This window comes from Saccoglossus kowalevskii, chromosome 6 (genome assembly GCF_978046115.1).
Source record: "Saccoglossus kowalevskii chromosome 6, keSacKowa6.1, whole genome shotgun sequence".
Classification (NCBI taxonomy): Eukaryota; Metazoa; Hemichordata; class Enteropneusta; family Harrimaniidae; genus Saccoglossus; species Saccoglossus kowalevskii.
Window position 1 is genome coordinate 20,391,620 of NC_140646.1, and position 17,612 is coordinate 20,409,231.

Genomic DNA, 17,612 nt, shown 5'->3' on the forward strand with positions numbered 1-17,612 from the left:
ATATATTAGATATTGCCCACCTGCCAGACTTCTGGAGACTGTAAATATGGTATTTAGAAGTCACAGTACTTAGAAGGCCAAAACATCACCAGCTTGTGGGTCTTGTCATATTCAAAGTGTGGTCATTAATATTCATACGCAGTGTATAACCTAATATGCAAGTGAAAAACATGATAGTGTGTTTACATTTATTTCTACACATTGGTCAGACACGATGTAATTCTAGCAACGGGCAAGGGTAGGACAAAAATATAAAAAGTCAAAAAACACCGCGAGTCATGCGGCATATTTGAAACAGTTTTTTAAAGATAGCGGGGTGAGTGTGGGTTGGTACAAACAAAGGCAGCTAGATTAACTATTTAAGACAACTGAGAAACGTGGATTTCCAATTGAAAAAGATGATTTTTCATTGCGAGTTGGAAACATTGATGTTCGGTGCACTGTGACTGAGCAGGTCATGCAATATGCGCAATCGCACAAACGATGAACGTGCAGTTGCTATCAATTCGAGATTCGGAAATTCCAGATGTTACTAAATGAATTGTAAGCCAGATAACATTTAAATATTAAACTTTATCCAAGGTTGTGCCTTCATGTCAACCAGTATATGAACTATTGTACCATACTCAACTTTACATAGACACTATTGTTTTGAAATTATCACACATGCCAGTGACAGTTTTAATCTCTCAGATTATCCATTTGTATGATGGATATTGTGGATATGTTCCTCTTGTTGAACTGGTTTTTGCAGGTTGATAAGCCAAAATTTTGTTACCCACAATTCATTTCTGCTGTTATATGAACTTTAATATTGACCTTTCACATTTGACCTAGCCTGGTAGTTTCTGCCTCCCAAAACACTCCACTAGAGTAACAACCAATATTCTGATAATATGCAACGTGAAATCTGAATGAATCATATTTATTCAACACAATCTGAGATCCAATCTGAGAATGTATCATCGGTGGGTCTAGTAAATCGCTAATAATTTGACGACAATGATGGATGGACAAACTATAACATATACTACAACATAAAGCGTATACGCTTTAGCAAACTTTTGCTTTGTAGCGGAACAAGTTGTTTGGATTGACACCATATTGAGCTCCCATTCTTGATAAATTTATCTCCAAGATGTTCCAGTCATTCTAATCATATAACTTGGCCAGATTATCTTGGTTTGGTGTATCCTTGAAGTGTGGTGGCCATGATGCCTGTATGGATGGTCGGTCCTTGAGTTTATTGTAGTACTTGGCTAAATTGGGTAAATTCTTTGACAGATCCAAACCCTGACGTGGCAGAAATGCCACCCAAGGAAACAGAGAACAGTCGGCTAAACTGAATCCTGGTCCAGCAATGTAATCTCCTCCAGACTTAAAAATATAATGTGTTGAAAGACGAGAGAGAAGTCAATATTAGTAAACAATACATTGATATTTCTTCAGCTCAACATTTTTGAATCGTGTATTCACAATGAATTATTTATGTCACAAAATTATGTTATAATACTATAAAATACTTTATTTTAGCTGGAATTAATTTCCACTGAAAAAACATTTTGGGTGTTTTGTATGTAATTTATTTTCACTGATTATCGAGGTTGTTTTATGTAAAATATAGGAAACAAGGAATATTCACTGGATTTTATTTTCACTGAATCACCCCCTCAGTGAAAATAAAATTCAAGCAGAAATAAAGCATTTTACAGTAATTACTGTATTCTGGTTCGATGTTCAAAATTTATTTCTGGAACTTTGTTTACTTTTTCTAAAATACATGTATAGTACAGGTTAATCCCTATTGAAGTGCAATGTACTGTAAACTGATTTAATTTCACGAAAAACAAATTTTTTGAGAAAATCATGAACATTTATTTTGTGTCCTTTCACAAATGATGTAAAATCCTGAAATCAAATTTCTAGAAGTGAAAATTAATCAGTTTACAGTAGAAATACTGTATGTATGGGTATTGTACATTACATTAGTACTGTAAAATACTATATATTTGCTATTTTTGCTGAAGGAATGATTCAGTGAAAATAAAGTCCAGTGAATTTGCATTTTTTCCTATATTTTACATTCAACTTGTCAAAAATCAGTGCAAATAAATCCCATAGAAAACACTCAAAAAACCTTTCAGCGAAATTTAATTGCAGCTAAAATAAAGTATTCTACAGTAACTCAATATGTGTTTCTCACCTTTTTTAGATAATCATCCCATCGTTTCAGCTCAGTACGTAAATTCTCTTTTTGGGATTCCAATACCGGCTAATAAAGAAAGCAGTGTAAAAATATGTTATCTTTTATAGAACATGTATTATGCTAGGAAGGTTCTGCTTTAAAGGGCGGTGGTCGTCGCACTGCACATGTGTGACATTTGTGTTGATAATCATTGATTTTCCTACAAAACAATGCGCTCTTCTTATGAAAATCACAAGAACGAGGTTTGACCTGGGCAATATACCTTTGATACCTTCCAATCACCTTATATCTAATTAATTTAAAATATCTAATTAAATCTTGGTAACATCTCAGTCAAAGTTGCCATCTTTGTTTATAATGAGACCCATATATCTCACATGCGTTAAACAGCAGTCTGAGGATTCTACCACTGGGTTTAGTATTAGTTTTTGAACTGAAATTTAGGGGGTATTACCCAGTGATTACCATTTGTTGAATCTGCCTCAGTGTTACAATATGTTGATGCTCTTTTGTTTGTGACCTTTTCCTGATAGGAAAAAAACAAAATAATAAAAAAAAATGGTTTGATTTCAGTTGGTTGACGCAGCTTGCATTTTACGATTTTGTGTTGTTTTATTCTGAAACAAGCGAATGAATTTAGCCAGCTAAATGATTGTTTTGTTATTCTTACTTTTTAGCAGATCTGCTACATGTTCATCATCTGTCATAGAGTTGACTATCGAAATTAATATTTTTAATCATGTTTTCTCATTTCTTCTTATATAGGTTGCATTTGTGGAGGAGATGTGTGACTAGTACGTCTATTTGTAACGACTTAAGTTTATAGACCCTAAAATTAGTTCTTATACTAAATAATAAAACCTAGACATACTAACGTCTCACCTTCCAAACCATCTTTTAACTTGAATTATGATTTTAATTTTTGGGCATATTATCCAGTAGCTTGAGTAGTCTCAAGCATGTGAAAATGGAAGTTAGACAGGACACTCTAGTCTAACCAATATTAAAATTGCAATTATCAGATTTTTAAATTCTTGGCAGAATATCCATTTTTTTGTGGTTAGGTTGTATTATTGGAAATAAAAATTAATTTCAAATATCTTTAAACTTTTGATTTGGTAACATTATGTGTTTTGAACAAGAAGTCAAAAATATCACTTTTTACCGAAAATGACAAAAATATTCATCAAAATTAGAGAATTGGAGATATCATCAAGAAATGAAAAAGATAAAATTACCAAAGATACACATACATGGTATGTATAATATTTAAGCAATCAGACTTACGGTTTTTAACCAGAAGTTGAAAATACTAGTATCACTTTATAAAAATGACAAAAATATTCATCATAATCAGAGAATCGAAGATATGACAAAAGATAAAAATCTGGAGGAGATTGACCTGAGGTATCAATATGTATCGTATCAAAACAATCAAAATAAGTCAAAAATATCACTTTTTACCAAAAATGATAAAAATATTCATCAAAAAGGGATTATTAAAGATATCATGAAATGAACAAATCTATGAGAGGTCCATTCAAGATACATATACACCAAGTATCAAAGCAATTTGACTGGTAGTTTTCAAGAAGAAGACAAGAAAGAAAAAGTTGACACAGACGCTGACGAACAATCCGTAATATGAAATCAACAGCAGAGCTAAAAAGAATTAATAACAAATTAAAATTGAAAAAAATATATAAAATTAATTAATTAATATTGACCTTGTTATCCCAAACATCCAACATTACACCATAAAAAGCTGCTTGAAGGTTGTTCACTTCCAACATCTTTTGCAGAATGAGTGCCTTAGTAGCCAGGTCACCTTTGCATGGCAGAAGGTTAGTGCCTTGATCTCTAAATTCACCCTGAAAAATAGTAAGGAAATTAGCTGCATTCATTTGTGATGGAATAGATTATATAAAAACCATCAGAAAATCCATAAATAATTTAAATCACAGATGGTTTTCGTGCAGCCACCCAATTTAGTCTAACCAGTCAGAAATTGACTAAGAATTTGTTTATAGTCAGGAGAGTGATGGAGAATTACTAAAGCCTTTGCTCGTATGATACAGCCCAATTAGCTAATTCATTGAACACATTGTAATGTAATTTCAATAATTTTTCAATTATCAAAGTACTCACTTGTATGTATAAAATGCATGCCATTGACTCATTAATTACAGTGTCACCATGTTTCAATGTCGGTACCTGAAATTGTAACAAGCAAATAATTTAATAATGTTGTATTTATATAATTTTATTTTTCCATAAATTTTCCATTTTTGTTCACTACAGGTGCATGCACTGAGAATTTCTATCAGTTTTTTCTACTAATTTCGAAATTACAAGGACCATTTAAAGGGCGGCAGTCGTCGTGCCGCGTCCTGTTCGATATGGGACTCATAGCGACGTACACAATGCGTGTAAAACACATTGTTTATTTACATGAAATTCGAACACGCGCTGTGCGACGACCACTGCGCTTTAAGGTTATTTACAAACATTCAACTTATTGAATAGGAGTGAAAATAAAATCATGTTTTTTGTTTTTATTTCAAAAGTGTTACCGGTACATAGCTGTCGAATTAGTCATAAACATTTGGGGTTTTTTGCTCACTACACAAAAAAAAAGTTTGAAGAAAACCAGTCTAAAACATGCAAAAATGGGCCCTGTGGATATCACAATTTTTGGATATCAATTTGAACAGAAAGATTTGTATTTGGCAAGGCCTCCTTGTCACGTTGGTTAGGGCTGCCTGGCACGAAGTCAGTTGGACAATCATGAGTCAGCAACTAACATAGATCTCATATGATAAAATTGAATAAGTGGCACACAACAGTCTTTTTCTCCAAAAAATCACCTTTTTTTGATAACAATTTGAACAGAAAAATTTGGCAAGGCTTCCATGTCACGTAGGTTAGGGATGCCTGGCACCGCAGTCAGTTGGACAATCATGAGTCAGCAACTAACATAGATCTCATATGATAAAATTGAATCGAGGGTCAGCAAGGGGTATTTTCGTAAGCTGCAATCAACTGTTTTTATTTTCGTAATAATGTCATTTAAATAAATAAAAAAACGTAAATTCGTAGACATGGGCAAGACCAATATTGGCCCAGCCCCCAAAGTCACAAAGCCGTTCCTGGTGAAATATTACCCCAAATTCAAGTTTTTACTCCAGGAATGGTAAGAGGTGATGCATTTGGCGTGAAGGTATTCAAAAATCATTTATTTTGGATGTTGCCATGGTAACGTTTTTTTTCCAGATTTCACCACCTAACTAGACTGAATGTCTGAACTAAAATGCCAAGTTTGAATAAAATCGGCCCAGCCAAAAAAAAAAAATCACAGAAGAGTGAATACGTGAAGCCGACACACACAGACACAAGTGATTTTAAGGCAATCATAGCGGAGCGGATCTTCAATATTAAATCGCAGCTGCCTATCCTAATCGTTACATTACGAGATAAGTTCATTTACCTCGCCGCCAACACCATCATCACCCCATACGACATACACAAGTACAACACGTGTATAATATATGATTAATTCGAAAATCGGGGCAACAACCTTTTTTTTTCTTGCGCTATGAGGACAATGTCCGCGAACTGGGTTAGGGTAATGCTCGCGTCAATGAACAAATCACAAATTATATTTAAACATCCAAGATCAAATACGGATCACCAATACTGTAACGACTAGTTTTTTTTTTTTTTAATTTCTTGTAGAACAGATGTGCAAACTTTGAAATAAGTCCCTATTGTAAATTTATTTTTTAATAATAATTAATTATTTTTGCTATCACTTCTTCAAACGTCATACAAAACCTTGTGCTTAATCTCTCACTCTCACGTATTCCCAACCGTTATGAATTATGATTTGCGATTCGTGAATCACCCTAACCCTAGTGTACTAGTTCCCAGTAATATATTTCGAGACGAGGCTCTTCATAGTCTACTAGTAGTTGGACACTAAAAGGAGGGTCTTCCGGAACGTCTGAAAAACACGAGTATCGAGTTCATGGTTTCCCCGGGTAATGTACTCGTTCTCAGTTCGTACGTCCGTATTCCATTTTCTCATTCGTGTAGCTTAGTGGTGTAGGCCACAGTGGCTCGTATATGCGGGCCCAAGCAGTGAGCATGCATTGCGCGCTATCCGGGCCCGCGATATAGTAACGAGCCCCTTTGATGTCGGCACGGGCCGGGGCACGGGCATGACCATGGATATAATGCCCGCTAATATGAATCTCGTTCAATGTCATATCAAAACATTTACAAGATTAGGCGAAGCTTTTTGAATAAAAACATGACTAGACTTCCGTGTAGAACTACGATACCTACCTCCCCACGAGGGTTGAGTTTCAAGATCTCTTCCAATTTCGTTTCTCCCTTATCGAAAGAAATTAGTTTGTTTCCATACCCAGACAGACCCTTCTCTTCGAGAGCAATCATCACCCTCCAGCAAGGACCGCTCCCCGAGCCCCAGTATAGGAACAACTTAGATGCCATGTTACGATCGGTGTTCACCTGCATGTACAGCAACGCTGAGTGAGGTGTTCAAGGGAGAGGTTATTTTCTTCAGGATGGGTGGGACGATTGCGGGTCACATGGCTTTTGGATTTTGGCATTGGGTGCTTCCTGATATGCCGAATCCCCTATTTGGAGAGTTTTCGTATGGAACGTTTGTATATGAACAATTATATAATGCAATGTAAAACATATTTACCTTAATTTAAACAACAGTCGGATTTGTTAAATCTAGAAACAAATATTATTTCTAAGTTGTGTTGTTACTTCAGACGCAACAAAGGTATTCCCTTTATTTTGTATAAATATTTATAAAGTAACAACAACAAACAAGTCCCAAAAAATGATCATTAGGGGTGAACCATTATAACTCTGGAAGAGGCGATGACACAACAACTTCGCAAAATAATCAAATAACACCGAATAAACGGCAAGGTAAATACTACGTCTAAACACGTACTGCGTGCGTGACTCGAACCGGCGCTCGCGTACGGCACCTAATCGCCTAGCCACTACACGTCTTCTCCTCGGCCACCAGGCATCACCAAAAAAGGATGCTTAATAACCGAGCTTCGCAAAATGTTTCTTTCACATACTTTTGTTACTATGCTGTAATTGTTTCACTAAAAATAATATTTTCCCCAAAGATGCAGATTTTGTTTGTTATTAACTCCTTCAGGATTTTTTTAAAGAAATTTTAATTCTCCTGTGAAAATTGTTTTTTTTTTTCAATGCTGTCATCGCCCCCCCATACATTGTAATGGTCAGCTCCTTAGTATACTTGTATAACTATATTAAATTAGTTTCTTAAACTTAAAACACGACAGAACACTGTGCGAGGGAGCAGACCGCGTTTTTTTTTATGCAGAATTACAATGCTTCTAGTTTACCGAATGTCACATAATATATCTCCTGTGTATATATCGTAGATTTAAATTACAGACGTTCACATAGATAACACTTCACTAGAAGCCTACGTCAAAGGGCGGTAGTTGTCGCACCGCGTCATGTTCGATATAGGACTCAGCGACGCATACAACGCGTGTAAAATAGATTGTTTATTTACTTAGTACATGAAATTCGGACACGCGCTGCGCGACGATCACCGCGCTTTAATCGTGCACATATGCTCGTGATATATGATCGATGAATACAAAACAGACAATACTAGTAAGTGTTGAATTCGAGTCCACGTAATCTCAGACATTTCCTCCATCCCTGCAGTTTATTTTCTAAACGAACACCCCCGCACGTAATATCGCCCGTCCTCTGGCTAACAACTTTTTAACGTACGAATTCTTTCAGGCGTTCGTACATTATATATCGCCAAACGTGCTTTGGAAAAGAAAATGAATTACACATGATGATATCCTGAGATTGTGTTTGTAACCAGCCTGACATTCGTCAAAATCGAAATCAGGTATCCAAGGCTCCTAAATCAAAAATATTGAAAATACTTCTCGAAAACAGAAAAAAAAATACCGAAATATTCATCAAACAAAAAAGCATATTCATAAAAAACGAACTTTACTGAATTAAAATAGTTTAATAGGTATACTGTATCTTATTTTTTAGACTCGTCTATTATCTATAAACATCGGAAATTAAATAAACTATCTATAAACATCGGGATTATTTGTAGGCCAGAACATAAGTTTGATATGTTTTTTTTGTGGATAATTGTAATTACGTCATTTTGTTGTGAAAAACATTTTTATTGAGTGTTTTTCCTTTGTGGGCACCCCGTTTTCAAATTGATTGATAGTGTGGGTTACCATTTTTTTTAATTTTACCAGGGAGTGGGATATAGTTTAGCCGACACCCCCCTCATGAGGAAACTGAACACTCCCAAATATCAATTGCTTGCAGTCTTGTGAAAACGTGCAATGTGTTATCAGCTTAGATTTGACAATGGGTTCGGTGTGTGACCTGAACTGACATACAGTGGTGATATATTTGATGCAAAAGGTTAAATAAATAATTTGGACCAGTTGGTAATTAATGTTTAATTTGGTATATATATATATACCTTTTTTAATTCTCATTCTTTTTTGTATATTTATTTGTGCTTAGTTTCATTTTAGCGAAGTATTTTGTGAATGTAGAACACTGGTACATTATTTAGAAAGAATTATAATAAATACTAACTGAATTTTTTAGGCTGCTACATTACTGAACGTATCTACGACGGAACGGGTAACAATTCATGGCATGTGGCGGCCGTTCATTTATTCTTTTGTATAATACGTTACTGAAATTGAGGTTAGTATGGAAAGCCGTACGGGACCCTGCTGCGTCGATATAAATTGCATGGTAAAACATATAGCTTCAAAATTATGCTGCTTCTTCAACAAAAGTGCGATTTCCGATGTCTACGTTTACCAATTGTAGTAGTAGCAATCAGCACAAAACTTATTCACAGTCGTCGCTAATTAATTAGTAGTTGTCGCAAAGCGAGATGTAGTAGTCGCGATTTAACGGGTGATGATTTGTAGAAGTCACTAACACACTACAGCGTATTTGTCGTTGACGCGGTTCCTTAATTTCTAGATGACGACATTTCATTTTCCAAGTTGACGAAGCAAACGAGTCCCCCCAGTAGACGACTCAACTTGCACTTTTCAAGTTGTCGACGCAAAACAAGACCCCCTAGTAGACTTTGCATTTTTCATTTCAAGTTGACGCAGACACATTTTTTCTAGTAGACGACGACGCATATAACATTCTCAAGTTGACGCAGACGCATTTCCAAGTAGACGACGACGCACATTGCATTTCCGCCCCCCCCCATCCGCCACTGTTACGTGCACACGATGACAAACCCGGAAGTGAGAATACTGACAGCGTTAAAACAACGTGCAAAAACCGTCGTTTTGTTTGTGATGTAAGCGGATGAGTTTTAATATAAAATGTCACGTTTTGTAAATTCAATAAAATTTTGTGCATTTCATTTATTAAAAATTATATTTACTACAACAAACGTATTGTTTTTGATTCAAAATAATGTTTTTATTTAATTAAGAAAATACTTGGTGCGGCGATATTTGTAATATTGTGCACCAACTATCCGTCGAATCGCAAATGTCAAAATGGCCTACAATGCATAAGATGTGTTTGCTCTTCAGACTTCATAGTATTCCGAACATGTCAGAAAAATACAGATCAACCAGAGGTTCAAAGTCGCAATTTACCCCCCCGCCCGGAATCCTGGGGATCAAACAACGGTCCGGTGTCATGATATGTAATCAACAAAGCATGTCAATTATGAACATATGGCAATTGACCCTGTACACACAGGAAGTCCTCATTATGCAAATTATGTAACCTTGTTTACTTATAGTTCTTTGGGGTTGCTAGAGACAGTGTCTTTGTCAATTACTAAACATAACACGGTGATAGAAGTGCATGACAATTGTTTGAAACTCACCATAGAGTAGTGAAGTAACAACAGGTTGAGCTGAAGGGGAAGAACTCCTGAGAAAATATTTCAAAAAGTGAACTTGTTTACTTATAGTTTTTTGGAGTTGAATAAATCAGTTCTTAGTAGAAGTAGCTAGAGACAGTTTTTTTGTCAATTAACACCCGGGATCGTTAATTTTTAGAGGAAACACTTTTTTACTGCTTAAAATGGCGAGTTTTTACTTGGGCCTATTAAAAAGTGTATCGCTACCGCGTATTTGTGTTGCCTTTTTTTGTAGCTTAAGGGGTTGGCAATTTTTAATCATAGGTGGTGGCTGGAAAATTTCTTGAAACAAATAATTTGCGAGTTAGACATGATAGGGAAAGAAATGCATGAAAGAAGGAAATTCAAGATAAATAAAAAAGTACAGATAAGACAATATGAAAAGAGTATTGCATTGGTCATACGCTTCCATCTCCCTATATTTTAAATGTCCAACCCCTTATGTTGTGCTATTTAATATACATCTGAGATGAAAACTGCTATAATATACTTGTTATAGTTTTCAGCTCACCTGGGTCTGACTATTCTATTTATTCATTGTTTTAATGTCTATCAAATGATATTATTGAGAATCTAGCGGGCTATTTTATTAGGGTGAATCCACATGAAAAAATGCACAATGATCTCTTAACCATGTATATTAACTACCCTGTCATCGGCAGTCCCTGACCGCTAGTACGGCGTCAAACTACTAGGACCTGAACAAATTAAACTAATAATGACTTTATGTCTTTTTATATGGCGAACATGTAAATAAACACATATGTTCCAGGCGCCCTACCCCCTTCAGCCCGCAAACAAAAAATTGACAAACCTAGCCCACGTCAACAGTAGCGCCCCTTACCGAATTTCTGGGTCCGCCAGTGTATGTACGTAAGTGATCTCAAATTGTAGTGCAGCTATATTCATAAAAATAATTATTTTTATATTGATGCCATTAACTATTAGTAACTTTTCATTATAATTGAGAAGATAATTATGATAGAAACTTGAAAAGGGGAAATAGTAAATTATATTCTCACTCATTTGTGTGCTAAATTTCTGTTTTAATGCAGCTTTTTATATAGTTTAAAACTGTGTTAGTGAACTTTTCTATATTATATAAAGCCTAACTAGTTATAGCGAAACCTTTAGGCAGTTTCAGGGCATAACGTGTGACCATGGAGGTGGTGGTATGATCAACTTATAAAACATCTATCTTACGTGGTTACTCACGAATATTTTTGCAGATTCTTATTTGCTCAGTGACCTAAATAATTAGCATGCCACTGACAAAACAACCTGTAAATTTCCTCAAGTCACATTTCTTTGATTTATGACAAATATACGAGTTGGAGATCCATATACAAATATCAACCTCCAATAGTCTTCCATATCAAGACTGTTTCATTGGGCGGTTGCTACTATACACAGGTTTTATTTTATATAAATATTATTTCTGACTTGGTTTTTCTTAAAATTTTCTCTGTGAAGATTATCATCCGCACCTTAAGTTTTTAACTTAAATGTTGCGTTGATATCAATTTGAAAATACACTGTTTACCAGGAAAACGCGTCTGCGTCAACTTAAAAATGCAATGTGCGTCGTCGTCTACTTGGAAATGCGACTGCGTCAACTTGAAAATGCTAATGTGCGTCGTCGACTACTAGCAAAAATGCGTCTGCGTCAACTTGAAATGAAAAAAGGAAAGTCACCTAGGGGGACTCGTTTTGCGTCGACAACTTGAAAAGTGCAAGTTGCGTCGTCTACTAGGGGGACTTGTTTGCTTCGACAACTTGGAAAATGAAGTGTCGTCGTCTATAAATTAAGGAACTATGGAAAGCCGTACGGGACCCTGCTGCGTCGATATAAATTGCATGGTAAAACATATAGCTTCAAAATTTAGCTGCTTTTTCAACAAAAGTGCGATTTCCGATGTCTACGTTTACAAATCGGAGTAGTAGCAATCAGCGCCAAACTTATTCACAGTCGTCGCTAATTAATTAGTAGTTGTCGCAAAGCGAGTTGTAGTAGTCGCGATTTAACGGGTGATGATTTGTAGAAGTCACACGTATTTGTCGCTGACGCAGTTCCTTAATTTATAGACGACGACACTTCATTTTCCAAGTTGTCGAAGCAAACAAGTCCCCCTAGTAGACGACGCAACTTGCAGTTTTCAAGTTGTCGACGCAAAACGAGCCCCCTAGGTGTCTTTCCTTTTTTTATTTCAAGTTGACGCAGACACATTTTTGCAAGTAGTCGACGACGCACATTAGCATTTTCAAGTTGACGCAGTCGCATTTTTTGCTAGTAGTCGACGACGCACATTAGCATATCAAGTTGACGCAGACGCACTACACATTTTATTTTCAAGTTGTCGCAGTCGCATTTCCCAGTGGACGACGACGCACATTACTTTTTCAAGTTGATGCAGACGCATTTCCCAGTGGACTACAGCGCTAAAATACACATTTTTAGTTGTCGAAGACGCCGGCGCAAAGGTTAGTTTCTCTTGAACCGAACGCAGTTCTGCAGGTGAGCGTGTATAATTAACCTTATTTGCTTTGCCAAAAAGTTAAATTGTATTCTGAAATGTTTGTAGGCACAATGTGAAATAACTGTCGGGTTATATAGCTTGGGAAAGTTGTTTTACGCCAGACATTTACATTTACTACATTCAATTTGCGTAGTATTGATACGGTGATTATGACGATGTACCAAATTACAAACTAATTCAGCAATAATTACTTGATCAAATAATCCATAATTTTATTCTTATTAATAAATAATTAAAATTTGTTTAACAGGACGGAAAGTTTCTAAAAGAAGATGCCAAGTATTATTCAGCCAGGTATTATCATTTTGATTTTGATTGTGTTTCAAAATAAACAATACTTCTGAACGTAGCAGTATTTGCCGATGATATTAACGTGACTCAAAAAATAATTTCGGGAAATAAACATACACACTGCTTCTATCATTATATAGATGACGAGGAATTGATTAGAGAGTATTTTTCTTATGGGTACACACATAGTGTTATACATTACATTATGCAGAAACGACATGGTTTACCTATCAGGTGAGTTCTAATTATTTTTAAAATTTTCATTTATTGTATTACATTGAACATAATTATTACATGTATATAAGTAGTATAGAGAAACTCGCCACAGTTTAAGTCCACTAATTTTGCATGAAATGCGATTCCAGTATGGGACTTTATAGTTCAATTCGGACGTTCATTGGACTGCATTTATTTTCATAACAGTTTCGAATACATGAAGAGAAAGATATTTCCTAGGCTTGGACTGTATAGAAGAGGACTGCACACTCTTTCGCCGGTGGGAGCCATTGTTGATGCAATATGTGTAGGTGTATATTCCCAAAATTTCAATTTAGCATTACAATATTGTTAAATTCGGCCAAGCAGAGAACAATAAGCTTAATATATTTTGCAATTGCATATTTTTGTTTTGCAGTCTGAACTTAATGAAGGTCCGGCGAGATGTATGGGAGCCAATGACATTTTGTATATTTTAAGAACTAACCACAGATTATGTGTGAACAGGTAAGATGTTTTTTATTTGTGATCTAAATTATTATGTAAACTGTTTATTCGATAGATTTGAATGTTCAAATAGTATGAATTATTATTTTAGACAGATAGTTCGGGATATACTCCAAATAATCGACCCAGAAGGTATTGTAATGCGTCGAACAAAAAGACTTCAGCGCCGACAATACAGAAATAAAGGCCCCAACTATGTTTGGCATATTGGTAGGTATGAGAAGATCACTATGTGGTTTATATCTATCGTCTACCGGTATTTCCGATGCAGGGGAAATACAAGTGCAAGACGTAGTCATATAATAAAATGAGGCATGTTGAAAAATTATGTATAGTTAGACTAAGTATGTGTAACTACGTCAAATTTGATTTTAAAATGTTAAAAAAACATGTTTCAATGACCACTCATTATTATAATTGTGTTCGATTTTTTTGAGATGTGAATTACAGATGTGTCACTGTCTTAACAGACAATAAATCGTTTTTTTGTCCCCGTTCGGAAGAAGTCCGAAAGCGGGGGCTGTTAATGTAGCACAACACTATGTTTTGTCTTGAGATTTGATCAAATTTGTCGAAATAGTGGTCATTTTGTCCAAAAACACGTAAAATCACATTCTGTAACATGTCCGGAACGGTTTCTTGGAGCTGAACGGGGCAATATGGCCTGATTCAGTTCAAAGTTTAATAGGGCATTTTCAACTTGAATCAAACTTTGTATTATGACCTTACACATGAGGTTATGGTGTAAACCATATTTCGTTTGGAGATACTTGAACAACAATACCCGACTGACTGACTGATGCCATTTCATCTGTAAGATATAGTTCAATTCAGTTCAAAGTTTCCACGTAGATACTATTATAATACTGCTACATGTCACTTGTACCGAACATTTACATCGACTACAGCTAATACTGAGTGGGAACTATGCGTTATCAATGCTTGTCTTTCTTACTCTGTGACATCAAAATGAGGTTTGCTAAAACTAACTGACTCGGCGAACACCCCTGCGCGACGAGGACGTTCATGCATATATTACAATCTTCATAATGTTAACCATTCTTTTTCAGACGGTTATGACAAACTATCTCCATATGGATTATATATTCACGGATGCATCGACGGGTCAGTAGAGCACCTAAAATGTTTTATTATATTTTTCATAGTCGTGGTTACTGAAAAGCACAATATATATATTGTATGCGACTGTTTGTTTGATGGTGTTCATGAAATCAGCTATGCATTAATTTTTAATTTAATTGTATTCCTAGCTTTTCCAGAAAATTGATATGGTTACGTGTAGGAATAAGTAATCATGATCCACGGAAAGTCGCTGCTTATTTCATTGACAGTGTGGAATCACTACAAGGTATGAAATGCAAATAAATAGAGAATATAAGCACCACAGATTTCACCCCTTTTTATCAGTAAGCAGGTATTCAGTTATAACTAGTCATTTCTTTTTAAGGATGCCCAAGAATAATCAGGAGTGATTATGGAACTGAAAACGGAGAAATTGCTGCTTCACAGGCGCTAATGAGACAGGATGGTTTGGATGATTTTGCCAATAATTCGTATTGGTTTGGTTCGTCCATAAACAACCAAGTAAGTTTATACCTAACACACACAAGTATTAAAATGCCCCCAGCATCAAACATCGTGAAGTGCTTATTGAGATTGCCATTGTAAAAACAGTCATTTATTTTCAGAGAATAGAACGATGGTGGGGATTGTTAAGACAAAAACGGGCAGATTGGTGGATCAACCATTTTAAGGTACAGTATCCACCTTGAATTGTAGCTGCCAGGACTGCCTTTAAGGTCCCCTTATACGTACTTTTCAGAAGGGCTAATTTTTGCCACTGGCCACCTCGGACGGAAAGTTTGTCGTCTGCATACTATTCGCGATGAACGTTGTCTGTGCGTTTGGGGGTTGAATCATTCGTACCTCAATATTCTGTGTAGCCAGCTAAGCAAGTCAGGTATTCTCATATATATCTCACTACACACCCATTCGAAGAAGTGTGGGGAATCCAGCCGCTACAGTGGTCTGTGCATTTTCATTTGAACAATAATGATTTTGTCATACGTGCAGTTTGATTTATTGACGTCGTCAATACAAAATGACCCGAACCCGAAAAAATGTAATATTGTCCGTAACAAACTTTTACGGAAGGCAATGATGGAATGAACAATAACTGCTAAAATTTCACTAAAATAAGTTAACTAAATTTCATGCAATTATTGTAGGAGCTGCTTATGAACGGGATATTGCAAATTGGAAATAAGATACATACGTAAGTTAAATATTTTTTTCTATTATTTCACAAAGAATTTATCTGAAATGTACGTACGTGCGAACGTGTCAAGTCAAACATAGCTATGTATGAAAATAAATAGTTGTAAACGACATAACCGCCCGTTAAACGAAAATCTAAAGACCCATGTTAAGCCCATAAATGAAATGACAACATTATATTATCTTACATGAGAGGATCCAAGACATATACTATTTATACATACATTGAAGTAGATATCCGTTACCCAATTATGTCTGACTAAATAGTGATCGGTTATGTAACTCCAAAGTTATAACTTTTTTCACAGAATGTGCACACAGTTCTGTTATTTGGCATTAATACAGAGCGAGCTCAACTTAGTGATGAGTTGCTGGAATCATCATCGTATTAGACGACAACGAAATGGCGATATAGTATCTGGAATACCCGATATTTTATACAATTTTCCAGAACTGTTAGGTGAGTTATCTATGTGTAACAAATTACTGTTATACGAGTATATACAAATCAACGACGAGAATTAACTTCTACCATTATGATACAGTGAAATTATTGTCTCACAGAGAAGTAAATCAACAACGTATTCTAATACAAATAGAAATCACTTGGGCATTTAAACTAGAGATCGAATATTTCTCGGTGTATATCAAATGGACATAAGGACTACTATTGACTATAACGATCTGGTGATTCTGTATCCACTATCCACATAAAAAATATCACAAATATCATAAAGTATCAGGCTGGCATTTGTTTTATTTAGTTGTGTGTATTCCTGTATGTTCATATAATAACCTTATGTTGCATAATAATCTTTTACAGAAAAAGACGACTGTCGGGATTATTTGCATGCAGTAAATATCCGTGAAGATGTTTTTCAATTTTGTAAATCAAGGTGCGACTATGACAACGATGTTGATAACGATTTTAAGAAGATCGCCGAGGAAGTCTGTGAGAGTTTGAGATTGAATTCAATTCCATCGAATGCGGAAGAGGCATCGACATTATTGCAGTCATTAATCCCTGTTATGGAACATTTAGTAACAGCAGATGAATGATTTGCTGAACGCGAAATTGTAGTGTTTAGTGGTGCAATGTTTTTTTTTGCAGATTTGCATTTGTTTATACTTGAGCAATAATTAGCATTCCGTTTATCAAACAATGTTACTGTCCTCAAGCCACACTTACTTGATTTCATTAAACATAACTTTTAATGTCGAACACGTAACAATACAAACAATATCATAACATAGCATATCAAACTCGATGTCCAGCTTTGTTCACGTAAACTAAATTGGTTAAATACAGGTCATAAATAAAAACGAGTGATAATAATTTGTCATTATGAAAGTCATTTTGTAACACTATATTGCGACACAGTTTACTTCATGTGTTGTAATATACGTCGTAATTACTGCCATAAAAGATATCATCAGAAAATGAACAATATTTATAGTATTAAAGCAATCGGACTTGCTGTTTTCAACAAAAGTTCGAAAGTATAACTTTTTATCAAAGATATTCATCAAAATTAGATAATTGAAGAACAAAATCATCACG

General features: G+C 35.3%; 2 protein-coding genes across 2 annotated transcripts; one reads left to right on the plus strand and one right to left on the minus strand.

Annotated features, from left to right (window-relative positions):
* Positions 1 to 909: 909 nt before the first annotated feature.
* LOC100371602 (glutathione S-transferase A-like) lies at positions 910 to 6,763 on the minus strand. Its single transcript, XM_002731421.3, has 5 exons — positions 6,554 to 6,763; positions 4,355 to 4,420; positions 3,934 to 4,077; positions 2,204 to 2,272; positions 910 to 1,377 (listed from the first exon to the last, which is right to left on the minus strand). Exons 1-5 carry the CDS (start codon positions 6,743 to 6,745, stop codon positions 1,153 to 1,155), a joined length of 696 nt encoding a protein of 231 aa, XP_002731467.3. The 5' UTR covers positions 6,746 to 6,763; the 3' UTR covers positions 910 to 1,152.
* A 5,258-nt stretch (positions 6,764 to 12,021) lies between these two features.
* Positions 12,022 to 17,387, plus strand: LOC146741876 (uncharacterized). The gene is made up of 14 exons (XM_085500791.1): positions 12,022 to 12,062; positions 12,557 to 12,683; positions 12,990 to 13,033; positions 13,171 to 13,264; positions 13,454 to 13,553; positions 13,665 to 13,753; positions 13,845 to 13,963; positions 14,824 to 14,878; positions 15,025 to 15,122; positions 15,222 to 15,358; positions 15,463 to 15,528; positions 16,003 to 16,049; positions 16,360 to 16,511; positions 16,875 to 17,387. The coding sequence occupies exons 3-14, from the start codon at positions 13,012 to 13,014 to the stop codon at positions 17,108 to 17,110; spliced, it is 1,215 nt and encodes a 404-aa protein (XP_085356917.1). The 5' UTR covers positions 12,022 to 12,062; positions 12,557 to 12,683; positions 12,990 to 13,011; the 3' UTR covers positions 17,111 to 17,387.
* The last annotated feature ends 225 nt before the right edge of the window (positions 17,388 to 17,612 follow it).

Coding starts and splice junctions, on each gene's coding strand:
- LOC146741876 (XM_085500791.1), top strand. CDS start 13,012: ATGCCAAGTATTATTCAGCCAG. Junction 13,554..13,664: donor CCATTGTTGATGCAATATGT/GTAGGTGTATAT, acceptor TTTGTTTTGCAG/TCTGAACTTAATGAAGGTCC. Junction 15,123..15,221: donor CAGTGTGGAATCACTACAAG/GTATGAAATGCA, acceptor TTTCTTTTTAAG/GATGCCCAAGAATAATCAGG.
- LOC100371602 (XM_002731421.3), bottom strand. CDS start 6,745: ATGCAGGTGAACACCGATCGTAACATGGCATCTAAGTTGTTCCTATAC. Junction 2,273..3,933: donor TGGATGTTTGGGATAACAAG/GTCAATATTAAT, acceptor TTTCTTTATTAG/CCGGTATTGGAATCCCAAAA. Junction 1,378..2,203: donor GGGATGATTATCTAAAAAAG/GTGAGAAACACA, acceptor TATATTTTTAAG/TCTGGAGGAGATTACATTGC.